Source organism: Coregonus lavaretus (genome assembly GCF_964263955.1).
Source record: "Coregonus lavaretus genome assembly, chromosome: 29".
NCBI lineage: Eukaryota > Metazoa > Chordata > Actinopteri > Salmoniformes > Salmonidae > Coregonus > Coregonus lavaretus.
The window spans coordinates 10200478-10227154 of record NC_140016.1 but is presented as its reverse complement, the minus strand read 5'-3'; the positions used below and the strand labels follow the sequence as shown (position 1 = coordinate 10227154).

Here is a 26677-nt window from a genome sequence, read left to right as displayed (position 1 = left end):
CTTTGGTCTTGGTCATGGTGGAGAGTTTGGAATCTGATTTGATTGATTGCTTCTGTGGACAGGTGTCTTTTATACAGGTAACAAGCTGAGATTTGGATCACTCCCTTTAAGAGTGTGCTCCTAATCTCAGCTCGTTACCTGTATAAAAGACACCTGGGAGCCAGAAATCTTTCTGATTGAGAGGGTGTCAAATACTTATTTCCCTCATTAAAATGCAAATCATTTTTGACATGCGTTAATCTGGATTTATTTTGTTATTCTGTCTCTCACTGTTCAAATAAACCTACCATTACAATTATAGACTGATCATTTCTTTGTCAGTGGGCAAACGTACAAAATCAGCAGGGGATCAAATACTTTTTTCCTTCACTGTAAACCACTGTGAAATATATTCCCAGCTGTTTGAAGCTGGTGTAAAACACACAAAAAACTTAAGAACTGGAAGCATAGAAATAGTGCACATAGAGCAGATCTACCGCTTCTTAGACTTGCGTTCATTGAGAATCAGGTCTATAACACCCATTTCTATGTGAATTTGGTTGGATCACCCCAAAAAGTGACACTTTGCAGCTTTAAATTATTAGTGGGTCTTATGGTTGTGGAAGGCTAATATTTAGTCTAGGTATAATTTCACATGCCCTGAATTCATTCGATTTTTATTTTATTTTATTTTTGTCATTTAGCAGACGCTCTTATCCAGAGCGACTTACATGAACAATTAGGGTTAAGTGCCTTGCTCAAGGGCACATCGGCAGATTTTTCACCTAGTCGGCTCGGGGATTAGAACCAGCAACCTTTCGGTTACTGGCACAATGCTCTTAACCACTAAGCTACCTGCCGCCCACATTATAGAATAAGGCAAAGGGTGGCTACTTTGAAGAATCTCAAATATAAAATATATTTTGATTTGTTTAACACTTTTTTTGGATACTACATGATTCCATATGTGTTATTTCATAGTTTTGATGTCTTCACTATTATTCTACAATGTAGAAAATAGTAAAAATAAAGAAAAACCCTGGAATGAGTAGGTGTGTCCAAACTTTGACTGGTACTGTGTATATTTATCTCGTACATGCACTGAATACAACAGGTGTAGACTTACTTATAAGCCCTTAACCAACAATGCAGTGAAGTAAAATAAGTGTTAAAGTATTTACTAAAATAAACAGAAGTAAATATTATTTTAATTATTTTAAATATAAGAAAATAGACATAACTAAAGAGCAACAATAAAATAACAGTAACGAGGCTATATACAGGGGGTACCAGTCAATGTATCTCGTGAATCGCCCATAAATTTGAAAAAATGTAGATGATTTTTAGGCCTTATCACCCAGCCCTAGCTATTAACTCTACTACTAAAGACTACTATAGCTACTATAATTTAATACCATTGTTAACATTGGCCAATATCTAATTACCAAGTGAGGTTAAAATCCACTATGAATCCTGCCGCTCTGCTCCTGCTGAATATTATTTTGTCTGATTCAATAACGATTCGATTCTCCTTGCACTCGTTCCCTCCATTTTATTTTTTATTTCTCTTTATTCCATGTAATGGAACACTCCTTCACGTCTCTCCTTACCTCCCTGCTAATACCTCATTTTGGTTAGTGCTCTCCCTTTTTTTCTCATTCTCCCTTCTCTCACTCCTTTGGCCTCCCCATTTTGTACATAATAGAGGCCATAGTGAGGGTTAGTATTTGGGGAAGTTTAATTGCTACCACCTGAACCTTGCTCTGCTCAGTTGAACCAACACCGTCCAGTCAGTCCAGGGTTGTTTTCCAAATGGCACCCTATCCCCTATATAGTGCACTACTTTTGACCAGTGCCCACGGTAGTGTACTATATAGGGGATAAGGTGCCATTTAGAAGTTAGTCCAGCTCTCCTGAAGTTCTGCTCTGCTGGCTCTAAACTAACCCCTCAGTCTTTAGGTAAATGTGTTTCAAGATGCATAGTAATGCACTAATCTGGAGCTAAATTTCCTCAGGTCATGAAGATGCTCCCTATATACTAGTTGCCCATTACCAGATATTGATACAATTCTAAACATGGGACAAAGACACAAGTCTTGATATTTTCCTTCCAGTTACTTATAATAGTTTGATGTGACTGCGAGTAGTTCCTGTGGTAAGTGTTGGTAGCTAGTCGACTTTCTATTTAAAAGTATCTGTGAGGAAATGCAGGAGCTAGTTAAATCATTGACAAAGAGCTGACCTGGGATGTAGTATAGACAGAGAGCTGACCTGGGAAGAAGTGGCCGGCAGGGAGCTGACCTGGGAAGAAGTGGCCGGCAGGGAGCTTTTGTGTTGGGAGACTAAGGTGGAGCTTGGGAGGGCTGAGCTGGGGGGGGGGAGAGGGAAACAGAGCGAGAGGCCAGGGCCATGTTGTGGAATCTCCCCAGGGCCTTCTGGGTAAATGTTCATGGATGACAGCATTTTGGAATGTTCACAAATGGAGAGTTTTAATTGGCCAGAGGCCTCGACTGGTTTAGCAATCAGAGATGGACTCTCTCCGGTGGCAGGGGGTTAGGATTTATGGGTCTCGGTGTGTTTTTTTTGTTTGTGTGAGTTAGAATGGATTCATTTACGTTTACCGGTTGTTTTTCTTGACCTTGGGCAGTACTTCAACAATTTAATATATTAGCCTTATAGTCTTTTCCATAGCCTTAAGAAATGCCATGGCTGTTTGCAGTCCTGTTTTAACATGTTACAAGCCTGTTGCTGTGTCAGTGCCGTGTTGTGGTGCTGTTAAACAGAAAATATACTAGTAATGTTTGTAATGAGGTTCCACCCTGGCCTCTGTACATATGTCTCTCTCTTATCGTTGTAATGCCACCCGATAAGCAGATCTTTGGTCTTTTGACAGCTGTGTTTTGGAAGAGATTTTAATCCCTGATTTATTTAAGGAAACAATTTTGCTCCAGCGCTTTCCAAGGTCTTGCGGCTGGCTGATTTAACTGTAAAATATCTCCCCCTCCAAATTGAATTCTCCTTAACCAAAACTCCTGATCCCATAAGGGAATGTTGTGCATTCTTCTAAATGGATTTAAGAGGGTCAGTCAAAGCACATGTTACAGGCAAGTTAGCTGAGGAACACTCAATTCTGTTTTCTTATATCAAGGCGGAGTTGAGTTTTGATAACTGGTCGTGCGATTTGCTAGCAACAAGATTGAGTCACCATCAGTCGATACTTGTAAAAATGTACATTCTGAAAATGCCCATATACCTCTGTTTGTCCTGTACAACCGCGGTCCTTCTGCCGTGTGCTGAAATTCATACTTTAGTAAAAACGTTTATAGAATACAACCACAGACTTTTTCCTCATTTGTGTTGCTAAACTCAACGCAAATGCGCTTGTGCCAATTGAATTTCGGCTTACTTAGTACGTCAAGGCCGCTACATCTCCAGTTGATCAACACAAATTAGGAAAAAGTTGGTTGTATTCGATAAGTTTTTACCAAACGTATGAATTTCAGCACCCCGTGGAAGGGCCACAAGCATCGAGTGATGGTGACGCAATGTTGTTGCTAGCAAATCGCGCGACCAGTTATCAATACTCAACCTTGATATAAGAGAACGGAGTTGAGCGTTCCTCAGCTACTGGCAAGGCTAACATTTTTCACTTTACTACTCTACTCCCACCAGTGTTGAAGGGTTTCATTTGGCATGGTTGTTGGACACATCCTATTAAATTAGTTAGTGATGTTACTATATGGAATTCTGTGGTGTTGGAGCTGAGCTGTTTTCCTGTCACTTTTAGCACAAAGGCAGGCAGCCATTACCGTATGGTGATGCATACTAGGCCTCGTGAGTAGCTGTGACCGATGTCTGGTCAGAGATGACCCGTCATTGCAGTTAATCATTGCTATTGTATGAGTTAGTTTGTAGCGACATCTGGAAATGTTGTTCTAATTGGAGCAGTTTTTTCATTTTTAGGAGCACTGCTATGAAACGTGACCTTAAAAAAAGTAACCATGAAAATGTTAATTAAATAAATCAATGAAACTCCCTGTGGAACCCACATGAATCATTATAGTATGTGTGTGTTTTTATAGCCCACTACCAAGACATACAACTCATTTCTCCATCAATGTATATTTAGATACCAACCTGTGATGCTAATTTGAGTATATTGGTCTCTGACTCAGATGATAATGACTGGCCACAGCAGAGGGACCTGTTGAGTACGGAGTTCCTATCAGGGATGACCAGAGCCGGGCTGCATCCCAAATGGCACCCTATTCCCTTTATAGTGTGTCTGGCTATCCCTACGGGCCCTGGTCAAAAGTAGTGCACTATAAAGGGAATAGGATACCATTTGGAATGTAGCCTAGGCCTCCAACGGAAGAGTCAAGAGTTCTGAGTTGGCTGGGGTGTCTGTGTGCTGAAAGCGGCATCCTGCCGGCCGACCGCCTGCGAGGGTCAGCATGTCTGCGCGGCGTGGGATATCCTGCTTGTTAGCACACCTTCCTCTAGTGAGAGGGGATTTCTGTCTGGCCAATCATTTGCTTGCTGACGCCAGCTGCATGTTGGGCATTATTACTGCCAGGGTCACAAAGGAGAGGGGAAAAGTGGATGGTCACCTAGGATGAAATTAATATTTGGTGTCAAAGACCCCCTCAGATAACCATTGAACAATGATCTGAAATGTCTGACACTTATCATTAGGTGTCTGAGACACTTGTGGAAAATGTTTGAATTTAGTCAATTTGAAACATAGTTGAGAAATAGTCTAAATAGAGAAGCACTAATCTAACCTTGTAACATTTTATCCTGTCAGCTGAGATGTTCAATGACTGTTGCCTTTAGTCATAAAGAGAAAATGGAGAAAGTGAAAACTGTGTAGTAATGACATGCCCCCTCAGTGCTGCCCTCCATTTTGTTCAGAAACTCTTGGCTAAAGCCGGGATCCCCTGTCACTCCAATGAAGCTGTTCTTTTGAAAATTGGACCTGAAAAGCATGATTGGGTTGGCAAAAGTGCTGTAAACCTGTCATGCCAGTATTTAGAAAAGCACTGAAGTGAAGGAAAAGGTAATACCCTAGCTTATCTCTATATGAGAAGTTGAAACTCTAATAATGGTTTCCGCTTACAGAGAAACCTTGTTGAACATGTTACAGTGATGACCTCGCTATGTGTGTCTGTGTGAGGGAGTGTGTGTGCTCTCTTACCCTCACATGAAAATGGGTGTATTAATGGTTGTCCAGCTGTTTCCGTATGAGTGGGCCAGTGGTTCATGTTCCTGATCCTAGAAACCTGAACGGCCCTGTCCATAGGCATCAGCAGCATAGCACACTCTATTCAGTCGTGGTGTAGTTTAAGCCTGATCTACTGCAGCAAATTAGTTTTCATTTTAGTTGATGAATTTTGTCCAATCGTAAGCATGAATGGCTTTGCATAATATAATGCAATCCTCTCATTGGCACAATTAACGTCTTTCAGTTGCGCGGTGTGTTTGAGTGGATCTGCCCGGCTCTCCCCCACACACAGCTCCTGGGCATGAGTAAACTAAGTCTAAAACTATATTGAAAATAGCTGCTAAATTGAACACTGCTGTCTTTCTCTGTGGTCACTGGAGTTCAGCAGGGTACGGACGGAAATAATCCTCTGGGGAATTTGACTTCTGACTCATAGTGTGACGTGTGTGGTTGTTAATGTTTGTGTATGTGGGTGGGTAGTGTGATTCGTGTGTATGCCTGTTAATGTGTATTTTGTATGTGGATCTATGGTTGTTGGTGTGTATCGGTTGTTAATGTGTATTTGTATGTGGATCTATGGTTGTTGGTGTGTGGGGTGTGTATCGGTTGTTAGTGTGTATTTGTATGTGGATCTATGGTTGTTGGTGTGTGTGTGTGTCTTTTAAGGCGATTTGAGTGGTGGATGTGCTGGCTGGCGGACAGAGGGGTCAGAGGACAGGACCTCTCTCTCAGGAGTGGCTGTTAACCTTTGACCCCGCTAGTTAAGCCTGCAGGGTGGTGGTAAGGGTGGAGGTTATCTGCTCTGAAGTCTGTCTGGTCCTGGGCCACATGATGCAGGCCAGGCAGAGGAGAGGGGGTGATGTGGAGTCTAATCTGGGTTTTGTCCACAAGGCATTTTCACCTCCCCCACACCACCACCCCTCCTCCTCCTCACCAGAGAACCCAGTGTTCTGTGGGGCAGGCAGGGGAACGTCGTCCTCCTCCTCCAGTGTAAAGGGGCAGGCAGGGGAACGTCAAAGGGAAGGGACTTATTTTATGAGCCGTTTTAAAGAGGTTGGTGGAAACCACAAAGGAGAAGCAGAAAGCAGTGGACTGCTGATGAATGCCATGACACACAGTATCATGTTGTTTATTAGCTGCTCTGTGTTGTTTTGACTGCAGTAAATAACCCTCCATTTTCCTTCTGATTGACAACCTGAACAATGTGCCCGCTCAGTATTTGTTGGGATTCCCAGTTAATTGGGAGATGTTGTATGTAGCCAAACAGACTCAACCCTCCAGCTAAAGCTTGTCCTTGAGGTTGAGCTGACGGTCCACAGACAATATGGGAAACCAACCTTTACTTGGCCGATTTTACTTTCTTCATTCTCGGTTTGGAAGGCACCAGTGTCTTCTAATCGCCTGATTCCAGTTGCAGGTGAAACTCCAAAAACCAGAGAATATTCCAGAAAAATATTAAATCCACTTTTCTTTGCACCGAGTGAGTTCACTCGCCATTTTAGCTACCGGACATCACATTTCCCAACATGTTGAAGACGACAGCACGTCACACAGTGCGACCCATACAACTCAATCAAAGATCTACAGTCGTGGTCAAAAGTTTTGAGAATGACACAAATATTAATTTTCACAAAGTCTGCTGCCTCAGTTTTTATGATGGCAATTTGCATATACTCCAGAATGTTATGAAGAGTGATCAGATTAATTGCAAAGTCCCTCTTTGCCATGAAAATGAACTTAATCCCAAAAACTTTTCCACTGCATTTCAGCCCTGCCACAAAAGAACCATTGACATCATGTCAGTGATTCTCTCGTTAACACAGGTGAGAGTGTTGACGAGGACAAGGCTGGAGATCACTCTGTCATGCTGATTGAGTTAGAATAACAGACTGGAAGCTTTAAAAGGAGGGTGGTGCTTGAAATCATTGTTCTTCCTCTGTTAACCATGGTTACCTGCAAGGAAACACGTGCTGTCATCATTGCTTTGCACAAAAAGGGCTCCACAGGCAAGGATATTGCTGCTAGTAAGATTGCACCTAAATCAACCATTTATCGGATCATCAAGAACTTCAAGGAGAGAGGTTCAATTGTTGTGAATAAAGCTTCAGGACGCCCAAGAAAGTCCAGCAAGCAGCCTGGACCGTCTCCTAAAGTTGATTCAGCTGCGGGATCGGGGCACCACCAGTGCAGAGCTTGCTCAGGAATGGCAGCAGGCAGGTGTGAGTGCATCTGCACGCACAGTGAGGCGAAGACTTTTAGAGGATGGCCTGGTGTCAAGAAGGGCAGCGAGGAAGCCACTTCTCTCAAGGAAAAACATCAGGGACAGACTGATATTTTGCAAAAGGTACAGGGATTGGACTGCTGAGGACTGGGGTAAAGTAATTTTCTCTGAATCCCCTTTCTGATTGTTTGGGGCATCCAGAAAAAAGCTTGTCCGGAGAAGACAAGGTGAGCCCTACCATCAGTCCTGTGTCATGCCAACAGTAAAGCATCCTGAGACCATTCATGTGTGGGGTTGCTTCTCAGCCAAGGGAGTGGGCTCACTCACAATTTTGCCTAAGAACACAGCCATGAATAAAGAATGGTACCAACACATCCTCCAAGAGCAACTTCTCCCAACCATCCAAGAACAGTTTGGTGACGAACAATGCCTTTTCCAGCACGATGGAGCACCTTGCCATATGGCAAAAGTGATAACTAAGTGGCTCGGGGAACAAAACATCGACATTTTGGGTGCATGGCCAGGAAACTCCCCAGACATTAATCCCATTGAGAACTTGTGGTCGATCCTCAAGAGGTGGGTGGACAAACAAAAACCCACAAATTCTGACAAACTCCAAGCATTGATTATGCTAGAATGGGCTGCCATCAGTCAGGATGTGGCCCAGAAGTTAATTGACAGCATGCCAGGGCGGATTGCAGAGGTCTTGAAAAGGGTCAACACTGCAAATATTGACTCTTTGCATAAACTTAATGTAATTGTCAATAAAAGCCTTTGACACTTATGGAATGCTTGTAATTATACTTCAGTATACCATAGTAACATCTGACAAAAATATCTAAAAACAGTAAAGCAGCAAACTTTGTGAAGACCAATACTTGTCATTCTCAACTTTTGACCACGACTGTACACACATGCGAGGCATTTCTCACTCGTTAAAAAACGTCTATTTAATATATTTCTGAATATTTCCACGTTATCAGAGTTGCACCTGAAACTAGAAACAGGAGTTTTTATGACACCTGTTCCTTCCAAAATTGAGAATTAAGGAAGTATCTCCAAGTAAATCTTTAGTTGACCCTTGCCCCTGACTCCTGACACAACTGTTTTGGAAGACTTTTGCTCACTATTGACTACTTCCTGCTGATGAGAAATACATTTTATTTGTATATTGTGTACATAGACTTGTGGTGAATAAAATGTTTAATGTGGGTTCATACCTTTAGAAACTCTAAACTTTAGGTAGTCCAGTCAAGGATTTCCTATCAAATGACACCCTATTCCCTATAGTGCACTACTTTTGACCAGGACCCATAGGGCTCTGGTCAAAAGTAGTGCACTTTAAAGGGAATATGGTGCCATTTGGGATGCGGCCAAGCTTTCACTTTTTTTATTTGAACCGTCTACACTGTTTCTGTGCAGGTGTTGGAGAAATTGGCCACCCTACTGTTTTCCCAAAATATGCATTAACTAATACGATAACTTTTTCGGAGACTTTAGCCCGTGAGCTAACAATGTGACATTTGTACAGACATTCCTGTGAAAGATTGGCCATCTGTTTTATTTGTGTTCTTTGGTTAGACATTTTCCACATGGATAAAGGCCTTTAGATTGTGTCCCTGTACTGCGGGCAGGTGGGGAGGCAGGGAGGGAGGGACGCCTTGGTGGACTACAGGCTGAATCTCTGTTTCACTTAAAGGAGGTGTGTGTGTGTGTGCGCGCGCCTGCACTCACTGCTTACTTTGCGCTCTCCAATCATATGGTACAAAGAGCTATGTGTTGACTTGTGATGTGTGAATGTGTTTAGGTAGTGGTTGCCAACTCTCTCTCTCTCTCGCTGTGTGTGTCAGTTGAGCCCGATTTGGGCTTGATCCCAGGAGTGAGGGGTGGAAGGGTTGAGAGAGGGTTAGGGTGGAAGGGTTGAGAGAGGGTTAGGATGGAAGGGTGGGGAGAGGGTTAGGATGGAAGGGTGGGGAGAGGGTTAGGATGGAAGGGTGGGGAGAGGGTTAGGGTTGAGAGAGGGTTAGGGCGGAAGGGTTGAGAGAGGGTTAGGAATGAGAGGGGGTTAGGGTGGGGAGAGGGTTAGTGTGGAAGGGTTGAGAGCGGGTTAGGGTTGAGAGGGTTAGGGGGGAAGGGTGGAGAGAGGGTTAGGGGGGAAGGGTGGAGAGAGGGTTAGGGTGTAAGGGTGGGGAGAGGGTTAGGGTTGAGAGGGTTAGGGTGGAAGGGTTGAGAGGGTTAAGGTGGAAGGATTGAGAGAGGGTTAGGGTTGAGAGTGGGTTAGGGCGGAAGGGTTGAGTGGGTTAGGGTGGAGAAAGGGTTAGGGCGGGATGGTTGAGAGAGGGTTAGGGTGGAAGGGTGGGGAGAGGGTTAGGGTGGAAGGGTTGAGAGAGGGTTAGGGTGGAAGGGTGGGGAGAGGGTTAGGGTGGAAGGGTTGAGAGATGGTTAGGGTGGAAGGGTGGGGAGAGGGTTAGGGTGGAAGGGTTGAGAGATGGTTAGGGTGGAAGGGTTGAGAGAGGGTTAGGGTGGAAGGGTGGGGAGATAGGGTTAGGGTGGAAGGGTTGAGAGAGGGTTAGGGTAGAAGGGTGGGGAGTGGGTTAGGGCGGAAGGGTTGAGAAAGGGTGGATGGGTGGAGAGCGGGTTAGAGTTGACAGGTTTAGAGCGGGTTAGGGTTGATGGATTGTTAGGGTGGAAGGGTGGAGAGAAGGTTAGGGGGGAGACGGTTGATAGAGGGTTAGGATGGAAGGGTTGAGGGTGGGTTAGGGTTGAGAGTGGGTTAGGGAGGAAGGGTTGAGTGTTAGGGTGGAGAAAGGGTTAGGGCGGAATGGTTGAGAGGGTTAGGGTGGAAGGGTTGAGAGAGGGTTAGGATTGAGAGAGGGTTAGGATTGAGAGAGGGTTAGGGCGGAACGGTTGAGAGAGGGTTACATTTACATTTTACATTTAAGTAAGGGGGGTAGAAGGATTACTTTATCCTATCCCAGGTATTCCTTAAAGAGGTGGGGTTTCAAGTGTCTCCGGAAGGTGGTGAGTGACTCCGGAGAGGGTTAGGGTTGAGAGAGGGTTAGGGTGGAAGGGTGGGGAGAGGATTAGGGTGGAAGGGTTGCGAGACGGTTAGGGTTGAGAGTGGGTTAGGGCGGAAGGGTTGAGAAAGGGTTAGGGTGGAGAGAGGGTTAGGGTTGACAGGTTGAGAGCGGGTTAGGGTTGATGGATTGTTAGGGTGGAAGGGTGGAGAGAGGGTTAGGGTGGAGACGGTTGATAGAGGGTTAGGATGGAAGGGTTGAGGATGGGTTAGGGTTGAGAGTGGGTTAGGGCGGAAGGGTTGAGAGTGGGTTAGGGCGGAAGGATTGATAGCAGGTTAGGGTTGAAAGGTTGTTAGGGTGGAAGGGTTAAGAGGGTGGTGCTTCCCTGTCTCTCTGGTCGTGTTGTGGGACGGATTTTGTAATAGACATTTTAACTAGCAAGGTAGAAGCCTTCATATAGAAGTTATGTACTTCAACCAAAGGATTGTGACAACATTCTCTCTCCACCATGTGAATCATGTAAGGTGGAAAAACATTTGGTGTTTGTGGTGGTCTTACACAGTGTGCACTATGCTTGAGTGTAGTGTGTGTGTACTCCTTCACATCAATAGTACTTTAAGTCCACACTGGTCTCTTGGCATACGCAATTCTAACGTGTGTAGCCACTGCTGAGACACACTCTGCTCTAGTGGCGTTACAAAGGTAGTTTAGTCCTCAAATATTTAAGCAATAAGGCCCGTGGGGGTGTGGTATATGGCCGATATACCATGGCTAAGGGCTGTTCTTATGCATGATGCAACGCGGAGTGCCTGGACACAGCCCTTAGCCGTGGTACATTGGCCATATATCACAAACTCCCGAGGTGCCTTAGTGCTATTATGAACTGGTTACCAACGTAATTAGAGCAGTAAATGTTTTGTCATACCAATGGTATACGTCTGATATACCACGGCTTTCAGCCAATCAGCATTCAGGGCTCGAACCACCCAGTTTATAAATATCTATATATCACACTGGTGAAGGGATATAGGCTGTGAACATCCACAACTTTATGGTCAGTGAGTGGGTACATTTGGAACTCTAGTTTTATATACTAGGCCTGATTGCACTGTTAACCTTTTGTTACAGCAGTAGTCTTTTTTAAATTGTCAGTTACTATTAAAATCTAGTGAAACGTTGATTTGATTTCCAAGCTCATGTCTGTCCCAAATGGCACACCTTTCCTTAGGCATAATGCACCGCTTTTTACCACGGCCCTGGTTGAAAGTAGTGCACTATATAGGAAATAGGGTGCCATTGGAGCCGGTGTGTGTGTAGTGGTGCTATTAACTGTTTGGTAGTGTAGTTGTGCTAGTGACTGTTTGGTAGGGTAGTGGCGCTAGTAACTCTAGTGTGTAGTGGCGCTAGTAACTCTAGTGTGTAGTGGCGCTAGTAACTCTAGTGTGTAGTGGCGCTAGTAACTCTAGTGTGTAGTGGCGCTAGTAACTCTAGTGTGTAGTGGCGCTAGTAACTCTAGTGTGTAGTGGCGCTAGTAACTCTAGTGTGTAGTGGCGCTAGTAACTCTAGTGTGTAGTGGCGCTAGTAACTCTAGTGTGTAGTGGCGCTAGTAACTCTAGTGTGTAGTGGCGCTAGTAACTCTAGTGTGTAGTGGCGCTAGTAACTCTAGTGTGTAGTGGTGCTAGTAACTCTAGTGTGTAGTGGTGCTAGTAACTCTAGTGTGTAGTGGTGCTAGTAACTCTAGTGTGTAGTGGTGCTAGTAACTAGTGTGTAGTGGTGCTAGTAACTCTAGTGTGTAGTGGCGCTAGTAACTCTAGTGTGTAGTGGTGCTAGTAACTCTAGTGTGTAGTGGTGCTAGTAACTCTAGTGTGTAGTGGTGCTAGTAACTAGTGTGTAGTGGTGCTAGTAACTCTGTTTGGTAGTGTAGTGGTGCTAGTAACTCTGTTTGGTAGTGTAGTGGTGCTAGTAACTCTGTTTGGTAGTGGTGCTAGTAACTCTGTTTGGTAGTGTAGTGGTGCTAGTAACTCTGTTTGGTAGTGTAGTGGTGCTAGTAGCGCCAGCAGAGTGGCCTGTTCTGCAGACTACCAGGGACAGGGCTAGAGTTGTTGAGCGAGCGGAGGGCTGGTGGGGAAAACCAAACAAGCCGTTGGGCGCCTGGGCGGAGTGAAAGGACCACTGTGTTCTTCCCAAATTCCAACAGCCGCCTTTAAAAAGAAAGAAAAACATAACATTATTGCAGCTGCAACTCTGCATTCAGCCTCTACGCCTCTCCGACCCACCACCACTGCTGCACTACTCCGACCCCTGCGATAAATCGCCCTTGAGTCCACTGTGACCACTCTTTGCCAAACTTCTCAATATTTCTGTACAGCAGAGGGCGTGGGTTAGAAGAGAGAATGTCTCCGTATGGGGTGTCAGCACTTAGAGATGTCAGGTTGTTAAGCTTGTTTAACATCTGCGCTCGAACATCCCTCCCCGGATCAAGCCGTTCTTTAGCAGTCTCCCTCCTCCCGCCTCCTGTCAGTGTGAATGTTGGTGTGTATTGCTCCCACATGAGTAACAGCTGCAGAAGCTCGCGGTATAACGTCTCGACTGACGGTTGCTGTGAGAGGTCACGTTGAGGAAAATAAACCACCAATGAAACTAGACTTTTCTTTCTCTTTTGGATAGGTGGTTCTCCAGAGTCAGCTTCTGTACCTGCTGCAGGGAGGCCTGCTACACTGCATGTTAAATTATATTATTGGGCTGCCCAATTATGGGCAAGTAGACAATGGGTGGCGCAACCATCACAATGTATTTAATTTAAATTAGATGTCTTTTTTTCTTCTTGAACATGATGGTTTGTTTTCTGCTGCGAGAACAAGGCGCCTGATTCACATAACTGACAGAAAACAAAACTAGTTTTTCACGGTGTGTAACTGTGCTGTGTGAACTGTCTTTACGATGGTTGGTCTTGGGTTTGTGTGCATCTGTAGTGTTGTAGTGTGTATCTGTAGTGTGTATCTGTAGTGTTGTAGTGTGTATCTGTAGTGTGTATCTGTAGTGTTGTAGTGTGCATCTGTAGTGTTGTAGTGTGTATCTGTAGTGTGTATCTGTAGTGTTGTAGTGTGTATCTGTAGTGTTGTAGTGTGTATCTGTAGTGTTGTAGTGTGTATCTGTAGTGTGTATCAGTGTTTTCTCTCCCCCTCTCTGTAGGAACCCATCTGAAGGTGTGTCCCCAGGAATACTCATGCTGTACCTTGGAGATGGAGGAGAAACTGAGCCAGCAGAGCCACTCAGACCTGAAGGCCCCCGTCTCCCAGCTCAGCACCAACCTACAGAGCACCTTCAAACAGAGGCACAGCCACTTTGACCGTAAGGGAGAGATCGAAATGCATGCACACACGCTCTCACACACACACCCCCCTCTACCTTCCTACTGTATCAGTCCATCTATGTCCCACTGCTAGGCAGCATGGCGTCCTGTCCCAGTCCCCAGAGCAGCAGTGCATGTGGAGTGTTGGCTTTGACCGACACTCCCACCTGCCCGTGCACTGGCTGCCTGCAGCAGACACCCATTCTCTGTTGGCCGGTCCACCTGTCTCTCAATGTCTGTCATTGCCCCTCTCTGGCCAATTCCCTCTTGCCCTACGCTCTGGGGAGAAAGAGAGGCATGCATGCTCCCAGACAGACCACACACCCAGAGCCAGTCTTCTTTCCCTTAAAACCCTTCCTGTTCTCGCTCTGTGTGTGTGTGTGTGTGTGTGTGTAAAAATATCTGGATCAGGTTTACCGTGATTGCTCTACTGTGTGGAGAGGCGGTGCATGGGAACATGTGACAGTGCTCAGTCACTGAGGAAGGGCAGTGGGACAGTTTGGCCCCTGAGACCTCCTGTCCCCCATCGAACCCCATCACCACTCTGGCTATTGCCTCTGCTGGTTGATGAGGGGCTGTAGATGCAGGCTAGAGGATACCTGGTCGGACACACTTTCATGGACCCACAGTACCAAGCCCTCAAATGAGTTTAGGCTCCATAGTGAGATGGAGTGTTGGGACATAAATGAATATTTCAAGTATGTATTGTACATAAAATCCAGCAGCATACCACCCTGCATCCCACTGCTGGCTTGCCTCTGAAGCTAAGCAGGGTTGGTCCTGGATGTGAGACCAGATGCTGCTGGAAGTGGTGTTGGAGTGCCTGTAGGGGGCACTCTTCCCTCTGGTCTAAGGAGATCCCAATGCCCCAGGGCAGTGAAGGGGACATTGCACTGCACAGGGTGCCGTCTTTCAGATCGGATGTTAAAACGGGTGTCCTGACTCTCTGATCACTAAAGATCCCATGGCACTTATCGTAAGAGTAGGGGTTTGGGTGTTAACCCCGGTGTCCTGGCTAAATTCCCAATCTGGCCACCTAATCAGCCCCAGCTTCCAATTGCTTCTGCCCCCCCCCCCCCCCCCCCCCCCCCCCCGTAACTCTTCCCCGGGTCGTTGCTGTAAATGAGTGTGTGCGGGATAGTCGGTAACAGGGAGTATGTGTATTGCAGCCAGATGTGAACAAGAATGTGACGTGTCGGAATGTGGTGGCTGCTTTAGCGCTCTCTCTATCTCTCTTTCGGTCTGTCTCTCTCTCTCTCTCGGTCGGTCTCTCTCTCTCGGTCGGTCTGTCTCTCTCTCTCTCTCGGTCGGTCTGTCTCTCTCTCTCTCGGTCGGTCTGTCTCTCTCGGTCGGACTGTCTCTCTCTCTCTCTCGGTCTGTCTCTCTCGATCTGTCTCTCTCTCTCTCTCGGTCGGGCTGTCTGTCTCTCTCTCTCGGTCGGGCTGTCTGTCTCTCTCTCTCGGTCGGGCTGTCTGTCTCTCTCTCTCGGTCGGGCTGTCTGTCTCTCTCTCTCGGTCGGGCTGTCTGTCTCTCTCTCTCGGTCGGGCTGTCTGTCTCTCTCTCTCGGTCGGGCTGTCTGTCTCTCTCTCTCGGTCGGGCTGTCTGTCTCTCTCTCTCGGTCGGGCTGTCTGTCTCTCTCTCTCGGTCGGGCTGTCTGTCTCTCTCTCTCGGTCGGGCTGTCTCTCTCGGTCGGGCTGTCTCTCTCGGTCGGGCTGTCTGTCTCTCTCTCTCGGTCGGGCTGTCTGTCTCTCTCTCTCGGTCGGGCTGTCTGTCTCTCTCTCTCGGTCGGGCTGTCTGTCTCTCTCTCTCGGTCGGGCTGTCTCTCGGTCTCTCTCTCTCTCGGTCTGTCTCTCTCTCTCTCGGTCTGTCTCTCTCTCTCTCGGTCTGTCTCTCTCTCTCTCTCGGTCTGTCTCTCTCTCTCTCTCTCGGTCTGTCTCTCTCTCTCTCTCTCGGTCTGTCTCTCTCTCTCTCTCGGTCTGTCTCTCTCTCTCTCTCGGTCTGTCTCTCTCTCTCTCTCGGTCTGTCTGTCTCTCTCTCTCGGTCTGTCTGTCTCTCTCTCTCGGTCTGTCTGTCTCTCTCTCTCGGTCTGTCTCTCTCTCGGTCGGGCGGTCTGTCTCTCTCTCGGTCGGGCGGTCTGTCTCTCTCTCGGTCGGGCGGTCTGTCTCTCTCTCGGTCGGGCGGTCTGTCTCTCTCTCGGTCGGGCGGTCTGTCTCTCTCTCGGTCGGGCGGTCTGTCTCTCTCTCGGTCGGGCGGTCTGTCTCTCTCTCTCTCTCGGTCTGTCTCTCTCTCTCTCTCGGTCTGTCTCTCTCTCTCTCTCGGTCTGTCTCTCTCTCTCTCGGTCTGTCTCTCTCTCGGTCTGTCTCTCTCTCTCGGTCTCTCTCTCGGTCTCTCTGTCTCTCTCTCGGTCGGTCTGTCTCTCTCTCTCTCTCGGTCGGTCTGTCTCTCTCTCTCTCTCGGTCGGTCTGTCTCTCTCTCTCTCTCGGTCGGGCTGTCTGTCTCTCTCTCTCGGTCGGGCTGTCTCTCTCTCTCTCGGTCTGTCTCTCTCTCTCTCTCTCGGTCTCTCTCTCGGTCTGTCTCTCTCTCTCTCTCTCGGTCTCTCTCTCGGTCTCTCTGTCTCTCTCTCTCTCGGTCTGTCTCTCTCTCTCGGTCTCTGTCTCTCTCTCGGTCTCTGTCTCTCTCTCGGTCTCTGTCTCTCTCTCGGTCTCGGTCTCTCTCTCTCTCTCGGTCTCTCTCGGTCTCTCTCGGTCTCTCTCTCTCGGTCTCTCTCTCGGTCTCTCTGTCTCTCTCTCGGTCGGTCTGTCTCTCTCTCTCTCTCGGTCGGTCTGTCTCTCTCTCGGTCGGGCTGTCTGTCTCTCTCTCTCGGTCGGGCGGTCTCTCTCTCTCTCTCTGTCTGTCTCTCTCTCTCTCGGTCTGTCTCTCTCTCTCTCTCTCTCGGTCTGTCTCTCTCTCTCTCTCGGTCTGTCTCTCTCTCTCTCTCTCTCGGTCTGTCTCTCTCTCTCTCTCGGTCTGTCTCTCTCTCTCTCTCTCTCGGTCTCTCTCTCTCTCTCTCTCTCGGTCAGGCGGTCTGTCTCTCTCTCGGTCTCTCTCTCTCTCGGTCTGTCTCTCTCTCTCTCTCGGTCTGTCTCTCTCTCTCTCTCGGTCTGTCTCTCTCTATCTCTCTCGGTCTGTCTCTCTCTCTCGGTCTGTCTCTCTCTCTCTCTCTCGGTCTGTCTCTCTCTCTCTCTCTCGGTCTGTCTCTCTCTCTCTCTCTCGGTCTGTCTCTCTCTCTCTCTCTCGGTCTGTCTCTCTCTCTCTCTCGGTCTGTCTCTCTCTCTCTCTCGGTCTGTCTCTCTCTCTCTCTCGGTCTGTCTCTCTCTCTCTCTCGGTCTGTCTCTCTCTCTCTCTCGGTCGGTCTGTCTGTCTCTCTCTCTCTCGGTCTGTCTGTCACTGTCACTGTCTCTCTCTCGGTCTGTCTGTCTCTCTCTCTCGGTCTGTCTCTCTCTCGGTCTATGTCTGTCTCTCTCTCTCTCTCGGTCTATGTCGGTCAGGTTGCTCTCTCCCTGGATAGGGTGTCCAGCTTAATGCACACATCTTTTGCTAATTTGCATAGTTCATTGTTTAATTCCAGCTTTCACTTCCAGCATTTTAATCAATTTATTTATTTCCTTTACTAATGTGTTATCATGTACACAGTCACATTTATTTTGTCTTAGTATGCCTCTAAGAACGGAAGATTGCAATTTTTTCAAGTCATTACTGAATTATTTAATGTAATCAAACATGAAACCTCTTAAACATTCATGGTAATTCAGAGATGTGTACTCGAGTCACGTGACTTGGACCCGAGTACGTCTTGATTTTGAGGCTTGACTTGGCAAAAAAAACGCCACTCGATTTTGACTTGATCATCTATGACTCGTGACTTAACTTGAACTTGAGTTGTATGACTGGAGAGACTCGATGTGTCATCTCGCGCAGTATGTACAGTGCCTTGCAAAAGTATTCATCCCCCTTGACGTTTTTCCTATTTTGTTGCATTACAACCTGTAATTTAAATGGATTTTTATTTGGATTTCATGTAATGGACATACACAAAATAGTCCAAATTGGTGAAGTGAAATGAAAACAATTAATTGTTTCAAAAAATTATAAAATATGTATTCACCCCCTTTGCTAAATAAAGTCCACCTGTGTGCAAAGTCCACCTGTGTGCAATCTAAGTGTCACATGATCTCAGTATATATACACCTGTTCTGAAGTCTGCATCACTACTAAGCAAGGGGCACCATGAAGACCAAAGAGCTCTCCAAACAGGTCAGGGACAAAGTAATGGAGAAGTACAGATCAGGGTTGGGTTATAAAAACAATATCCGAAACTTTGAACATCCCACGGAGCACCATTTAAATCCATTATTTAAAAATGGATAGAATATGGCACCACAACAAACCTGCCAAGAGAGGGCCGCCCACCTAAACTCATGGACCAGGCAAGGAGGGCATTAATCAGAGAGGCAACAAAGAGACCAAAGATAACCCTGAAGGAGCTGCAAAGCTCCACAGCGGAGATTGGAGTATCTGTCCATAGGACCACTTTAAGCCGTACACTCCACAGAGCTGGGCTTTACGGAAGAGTGGCCAAAAAAAAGCAATTTCTTAAATAAAATATGCAAAACGTTTGGTGTTTGCCAAAAGGCATGTGGGAGACTCCCCAAACATATGTAAGAAGGTACTCTGGTCAGATGAGACTAAAATTGAGCTTTTTGGCCATCAAGGAAAACGCTATATCTGGCGCAAACCCAACACCTCATCACCCTGAGAACACCATCCCCACAGTGAAGCATGGTGGTGGCAGCATCATGCTGTGGGGATGTTTTTATTCGGCAGGGACTGGGAAAATGGTCAGAATTGAAGGAATGATGGATGGCGCTAAATACAGGGAAATTCTTGAGGGAAACCTGTTTCAGTCTTCCAGAGATTTGAGACTGGGACGGAGGTTCACCTTCCAGCAGGACAATGACCCTAAGCATACTGCTAAAGCAACACTCGAGTGTTGTCTTGGAATGGCCTAGTCAAAGCCCAGACGTCAATCCAATTGAGAATCTGTGGTATGACTTAAAGATTACTGTACACCAGCGGAACCCATCAAACTTGAAGGAGCTAGAGCAGTTTTGTCTTGAAGAATGGGCAAAAATCCCAGTGGCTAGATGTGCCAAGCTTACAGAGACATACCCCAAGAGACTTGCAGCTGTAATTGCTGCAAAAGGTGGCTTTGCAAAGTATTGACTTTGGGGGGGATGAATAGTTATGCACGCTCAAGTTCTGTTTTTCTGTCTTATTTCTTGTTTTGTTTCACAATAAAAAATATTTTGCATCTTCAAAGTGGTAGTAGGCATGTTGTGTAAATCAAATGATACAAACCCCCAAAAAATCAATTTTATTTCCAGGTTGTAAGGCAACAAAATAGGAAAAATGCCAAGGGGGGTGAATACTTTTGCAAGCCAATCTGTCCTTTTATATCAGAGTGCTGCAGGTTCTGTGCATTCTGTTCTGTGTCTTGACCAATCAGTTTCACAGAAATCACAGATTGCGCTGTCCCATCTTGCCGTCTGGGTAAACGAAATGGTCATGTTATGTAGCCTAGTTATAGCCCATTTATTTGTGTTAGGAGAAAATGTGAAAGTGATCAAATTTGGTTTAGGCTATATTCAAACTTGGTCTGGTTACCTTGACCTTTTCAATCCAAAATGATTAACTGAAATTAATCAAACAACACAATACTGATTACGTAAATATACATACTTTTTAATTGCAGTTGCATAGGCCTATACGATGCAAACCTGCATAAAGCAATCTCAGCCCTCTGAGTTCTATTGTCCAATTGCAGTGGTTGTGTTTGTGTAAAGGAAAGTTTTATAATAATTCGTATTAACTAGTACAAGGTTGCTGCAGTTTGACTGGGTTTTCATCCTCCCGAGGACCAGGAGTTTTTCCAGAATTTTTTTAAAACCATGTGACCAGTTTAGAAAATATCTGTATACCTAGGCGGCAGGTAGCCTAGTGGTTAAGAGCGTTCGGCCAGTAACTAAAAGGTCAATGGTTCGAATCCCCGAGCAAGGCACTTAACCCTAATTTCTCCTGTAAGTCGCTCTCGATAAGAGCATCTGCTAAATGACTTCAATGTAAATGTGGTCCCACTCCCATCATTGCCCATATACATAAATAACTTCTTACAACTACTTTTTACAACTAATTAATTAATGTCATACCCTATGAGCTGGTTAAATTACCAGATTAGGAAATGCTCCGGGCCCCAGGGAAAAGAATTTGCTGGGACCTGGGGTGCCACTTCTGCATCAGGGCATCATCGGTCCCATAAATCGTTGTATTTGGTTTCAAATACTGGTAGTGGGGGAAAAGGGATGCCGTTTGTAAAACATGTGGGTCCAAAATCACTGATGAATTGCAATGAAATTGGCATAAAACATAACCATTGACATGAGGACTCTAAACCCAAAATAAGGGACTTGTGACTTGACTCGACCTGAGCTTGCCCATTATTGCTTGGGACTTGACTCGAGACTCAAAGATTAAGACTTGTGACTTGCTTAGGACTTGCAAAATTGTGACTTGGTCCCATCTCTGGTAATTCATGGTAACCTCGTAAGCAATTCATTTAGACCCGGCGTTTATTTGAAACAGACGTTTATTTGCTGAAATTGGTGTCATTGCCTGGTTATTAAAAGAGACAGGCGGCTATTTGAGACTCAGCGTTTAATTGAAGTTTTACGGTACCTGAATTTGTCCAATAGAAACTCTTTAGTTGTTCCGTTTTGCAACTCTTTGGACTAATGATTACACCCCAATTCTCACATTGAGACGTCCAGAAGCAGCCGTTCCCTACGGACGTGTCTGCCACAGGAAGTGGCTTGCCACAGGAAGTGGCTGAGGCTCGTTGTATTTACAGTGGCTGGAGATGGTAATGATGGTGGCTAATGGTTCATCTGGAGCTGGACACACACACAGAGACAAACACAGGAAGTGGTAGAGCAGAGTCCTCATGTGCCTGGAGTTAGGAGTCATGGCCAATTAAGTATGGGCCTAGAATAGTTCTCACTCACTCACTCACACACACACACACACACACACACACACACACACACACACATATATATCTCCCTCTGACCTGGGGTTTGGGTTTGTCCCGTTCTGTCTGTCTGGGGGAGCTAGCTATGTCTGGGATTAAGCCCTTCTGCCCCAGGACACACACATCAAGACCCATACATCTCCAGCACGGCGGTCCTAACAGCAGGAGGGGTGGAAACCCACAAGAAAAGGGAACAATTACTGTGAGAAGGAGGGTTTGGGAGGGATGTCCACTTCTCCTTATGGGAGGAAAGGGGAGGTCGGTCCGCTCCTCTCTTAGGGTGATGGATTGGCCCAACATTAGTGCTTCGTACTTCAGGGACGGGTACCGGGGAAGGGGGCGGGGGAAGAGATTCTTCCAGACCCTCTTTCTGTCTTCTCTAACAAGATTCTTGCTGTCAGGATCTACATTCAGACTCTCACACGAACACACACAGGTTAAGCAGCTATACTTCCTCATATGTCCTTAGTGTTTCCCTAAACACCATGATCCCTTTCCTCTACCCTTTCACCTACATTTTCCTGAACCCATGGCTGAGCGGCAAGCACATTTTTCTTCTGGAAAACCCTAAGGGAGTGTGTGCTGCTCCACTGCCTAGCTGTATGTCATAAACCGTTTTTAACGATGAAGCAAGATGCCTGTGTAATGCTGCTTTCGTACTAGAGGCCATAGCTTCAGCCTGAGAAACCCACTCAACTTTAATCGATCTTTAAAAACTACCAGAAGTTCGAACTAGAAGTGTGTTTTGTGCTACCTTGTGTTACTGACCCAGCTGTACGTCTTTGCCAGCGCAGATCTTTTGGGTGTGAAGTGGTGGTTCATTAGTATGTCTGGATAGGCGGGATGATTGGGCCTGTCCTCCCCTCCCTCATGTCTCCTTTCACTGACTTTAAACTTGTGGCAACTGACATTCCAGAGTGGGGGGTGGTGGGGGTAGAAGGACCTTTTGTTTTAATCTCTGTCAATGGAGCGTGGAGATTGGTGCCCTCTCCCCTGTCTTTGTGTGTGGGGGAGGTGAATGGAAGGGCTGCAGTGTTTCCGGTAGCCTTGGTGACACAGTGGGGATTTGGAGTTAAAAAAGCCCTCAATTTACCCCTCCCCCGCCTCATTTTTTTCTTTTTAGAGTGTCCGTCTGAAGTGGAAGTGACAGCACCGCACTTGCAGTGTGTGTGTGTGTGTGTGTCCTGGTGCCCGAATTCAGGAGCGTTTGGTGACTCCCTCGGAGAGAGCATGGGAACTTTACATTTCAAAGCTGGGCAGAGGGCACACAGAGAAACTGCAGCGGAACAGAAGTTTTGTGTGTACAAGGAGAAAGAGGAGAGGAGATGCTACAAAGAGAACAGAGTGAAAGGGGGGGTGTATGCTTGCGCGCATGAGAGAGAGAGAGGTGAAGCATTTTGCGGAGAGAGTCTGGAATTCTCATTTTCTTCAGATTAAGAAAGTGGGGGTGGCGGGGGGGTTCGTGGGAGAGGGGTGCTGGATTATTTGGGGGGTGGGGGGTGTGATGGACATTCCTTAGGATGAAGTAGGTCATTGTTCCCCGTCTCTACTGAAGAGAGCCTTCTGAAGGAACTGACCAACTGAAAGCACTGGAGGGAGAGCGAGAGGGGGACAGGTCCCTATATGGAAAGGGAGGAAGAGGGGTGGGCAGTAATCCTATTGAAAATGCCTCTGAAGGACAGACCAAGAGGAGCAGGGAGAAAGGAAAACGAATGGAATGTGACAACAGAAAAATGCCATTGGTGGTCAGTCTGAAGCGGCTTGATGTGGAGAGACGTTTCTGTTGAATGGCAGTGGGTCTACAGGAAGCAGGCAACCGCCGCTCCCATACTCACTCTCTCTCTATCGCGTTCTCTCTCTCAAACTCTAACTCCTCTCATCCCCCTCTCTTTTCCTCCTTTCCAACCGCTTCTCTTCCCATGGTGTTTTTTTTCCTGCTGAGTGATTTTATGTGCTGTACTGCTGTTGGGACACTGCGCTGTACTGCTCAGAAATGTTGTGAGGGGAAACCAGTACATACAGGACAATGTTAAATGAAATAAATATCCATCTGTTTTGATCATAACCCCTCTCTGCTTTTCAACCCTATTGGCAGCTACAGGAGGACTATGTCCCAAATGGCACCCTATTCCCTATATAGTGCACTATGGGTCAAAAGTAGTGCACTATATAAAACCTTTTTTTTGCCTTTGGTGAACTAACACTCGCACTTTACTATTTCCCCTTACTAGCTCTGACTTTGCTGATAGCTACTTTATTTAGGGAAAATGTACTTTCTATGACTGAGATCTGTGGTTGTCCCACCTAGCCATCTTAAGATGAATGCACTAACTAAGTCGCTCTGGATAAGAGCGTCTGCTAAATGACAAATGTATAGTGAATAGGGTGCCATTTGGGACTCAATCCAGGATTTCTATAGCCTAGAGCTGTGCATTTTGGGAAAGAGGGTTGTGTGCAGACCACCTAAATCTCTGTCTCTCTGGAGTACCATTCTAATGACACAGTCACAGACACGCTGCCAAAAACATTATTGAGGAGACGTTCAATCTGGTTTTGGAAATGTACAATAGGAAAGGGGGTTTCAAACTGGGGTCAGCGGCCATTCAGGGCAAATGCCCATTTGATTTTGTTATTATGTTTGAGCAGAGGAACACAGCATTAGCCATGGCAAAATGCATAGAATTGTAGGAAATTAACATATTCTTTATTTTGATGTAGCTATAACATTTTCAGACATTCTTATCCAGAGTGACTTAGTTCGTGCATTAATCTTAAGATAGCTAGGTGGGACAACCACATGTCTGTCATAGTAAGTATATTTTTCCTCAAAGTAGCAATCAGCAAAGTCAGTGCTAGTAGAAAAAATGAAAAAATAGTCAAGTGCGAGTGTTAATTCACGAAAGGCAAGATTGTCCAAAAAAAATTATGCAGTGAACTGGGATTTATGTAGGTATGTTTTTAGACGCACAGATCTGAATAGAATACATAGTTTCAACCTCTGGCAGACAGAATAAATATGATATTAAGATGAGGGTTGATAAAACCTGCACCCCCTTCCGTCCACATGTTTTGGAAGATTTACAAAGCCATTATCTATCACGCTGAGAATGCTGCAAATTTCCTCTATCAAATCACCTCATAATAATAACCTCTGTTAATATTATTTTAGGTTCACAAATATAGCCTATCATTACAAAACTGTGTTATTCAAAGTCTTAGCTATGCGCTATCGTCATACTTACACCCTCTCTTCCTCTTTCCTGTCTGCAGAGTTCTTCCGTGAGTTACTGGACAACGCGGAGCGCTCGCTCAACGACATGTTCGTGCGCACATACGGCAAGATGTACGTGCAGAACGCTGAGCTATTCAAGCACTTCTTCCAGGAGCTGAAGCGCTACTACGTATCGGGCAGCGGGGCGGTCAACCTGGACTCCATGCTGTCTGACTTCTGGGAAGACCTCCTGGAGAGGATGTTCCGATTGGTCAACGTCCAGTACGAGTTCAGCGACGCCTACATGGAGTGCGTCAGCCGCCACACCGAGCAGCTAAAACCGTTTGGCGACGTGCCACGCAAGCTCCGCCTCCAGCTGACACGGGCCTTCGTGGCGGCGCGCACCTTTACCCGCGGCCTGGCGCTCATGCCCGAGGTGGTCAACAAAGTCTCCACGGTAAGAGGAGGAGAAAGAGAGAGAGAGAGAGAGAGAGGGATGTTGATAGAATTACATATGCAGTGCTTTCAGAAGGTATTCACACCCCTTGACTTTTTCAACATTTTGTTGTGTTACCGCCTGACTTTAAAATTGATTAAATTGAGATTGTGTCACTGATCTACACACAATACCCCATAATGTCAAAGTGGAATAATGTTTTTAGAAATTTACAAATTAATTAAAAATGAAAAGCTGAAATGTCTTGAGTTAAATAAGTATTCAACTATTTTTATGACAAGCCTAAATAAGTTCAGGAGTAAACATTTGCTTAACAAGTCACATAATAAGTTGCATGGACTCACTCTGTGTGCAATAATAATGTTTAACATGATTTTTGAATAACATCTCTGTACCCCACATATACAATTATCTGTAAGGTCCCTCAGTCGAGCAGTGAATTTCGAACAGATTCAACCACAAAGACCAGGGAGGTTTTCCAATGCCTCGCAAAGAAGGGCACCTATTGGTAGATGTGTGAAAAAAAGCAGACATTGAATTTCCCTTTTAGCATGATGAAGTTATTAATTACGCTTTGGATGGTATATCAATACACCCAGTCACTACAAAGATACAGGTGTCCTTCCTAACTCAGTTGCTAGAGAGGGAAACCAACAACATTGTAGTTACTCCACAATACTAACCTAATTGACAGAGTGAAAAGGAAGCCTGTACAGAATAAAAATATTCCAAAACAAGCATCCTGTTTGCAATAAGGCACTAAAATAAAACTGCAAAAAATTTTGCAAAGAAAGGAACTTTCTGTCCTGAATACAAAGCGTTATGTTTGGGGCAAATCCAACACATTACTCAGTACCACGCTTCATATTTTCAAGCATGGTGGTGGCTGCATCATGTTATGGGTATGCTTGTCATCGGCATGGACTAGGGAGTTTTTTTAGGTTAAAAAGAAACGGAATGGAGCCAAGCACAGGCTAAATCCTAAAGGGAAACCTGGTTCAGTCTTCCCAACAGACACTGGGAGACAAATTCACCTTTCAGCAGGACAATAACATAAAACACAGGCCAAATATACACTGGAGTTGCAAACCAAGACCACGCTGAATGTTCCTGAGTGGCCTAGTTACAGTTTTGACTTAAATCGGCTTCAAAATCTATGGCAAGACTTGAAAATGGCTGTCTAGCAATGATCAACAACCAACTTGACAGAACTTGAAGAATTTTTAAAATAGTAATGTGCAAATATTGTACAATCCAGGTGTGCAAAGCTCTTAGACTTACCTAGAAAGACTCACAGGTGTAATCGCTACCAAAGGTGCTTCTACACAAGTATTGACTCAGGTGAATACTTATGAGATTTCTGCATTTCATTATCAATACATTTGCTAAACTTTCTAAAAACATGTTTCCACTTTGTCATTATGGGGTATAGTGTGTAGATGGGTGAGAGGAAAAAATTATGTTATCCATTTTGAATTCAAGCTGTAAATCAACAAAATGTGGAATACGTATGAAGACTCTCTGAAGGCCCTGTATATTAGTTGCAGTATAGCATCTCTATGTGATGGGATAAGTTGGTTCAGTGTCACGTAGGGACCAGGGAGGGTGTTGAGAAGTAGCATGAAGTGCCCTTGAAAGCCTCCTGTGTAGAGAGATCTGGTCTGGTCTGGCTGTGGTTATCTGTAGCCTAGGTCAGTGTTCCCATGCACTGAACAGCTGGTTTAAACCCCTAAATATACAAACGTTCCCAGAATAACAACCTTCTGTAATGTTTGACCAGGTGTGGGGAGTTCAGGTGAACATTTCTTCCTCACCCTCGTGTGTTTTCTAACCTCTGTGGGCCCTGGTCAAAACTATTTCACTATGTAGGAAATCAGGTGACAGTTTGGGACACTGTTTGTCTGAATGAGAGTTCAAGATTCCGTAATAGTGCTGTGCTGTTTTGTTGTCTGTGGGTGTGTGTCTGTGGGGGTGTGTCTGTATGAATGAGTGTGTGAAGAGAGGGCAAGGAGCAAAACTACAGTGGCATGACAGGTTTATAGCAGTTTTGGCAGTGACTCATTCATGATAAGATACTGCACATTGGACTTTCA

At 45.7% G+C, this 26677-nt stretch overlaps 1 protein-coding gene across 1 annotated transcript in view; it reads left to right on the top strand.

Moving 5' to 3' along the window:
* Positions 1-26677, top strand: part of gpc4 (glypican 4) — a 55546-nt gene that overhangs the window by 22447 nt on the left and 6422 nt on the right. Inside the window, exons 2-3 of the mRNA XM_084147448.1 lie at positions 13634-13792; positions 24187-24584. Of these exons, the coding sequence (XP_084003574.1) occupies positions 13634-13792; positions 24187-24584 (557 nt within the window). The remainder of the gene's footprint in view (positions 1-13633; positions 13793-24186; positions 24585-26677) is intronic.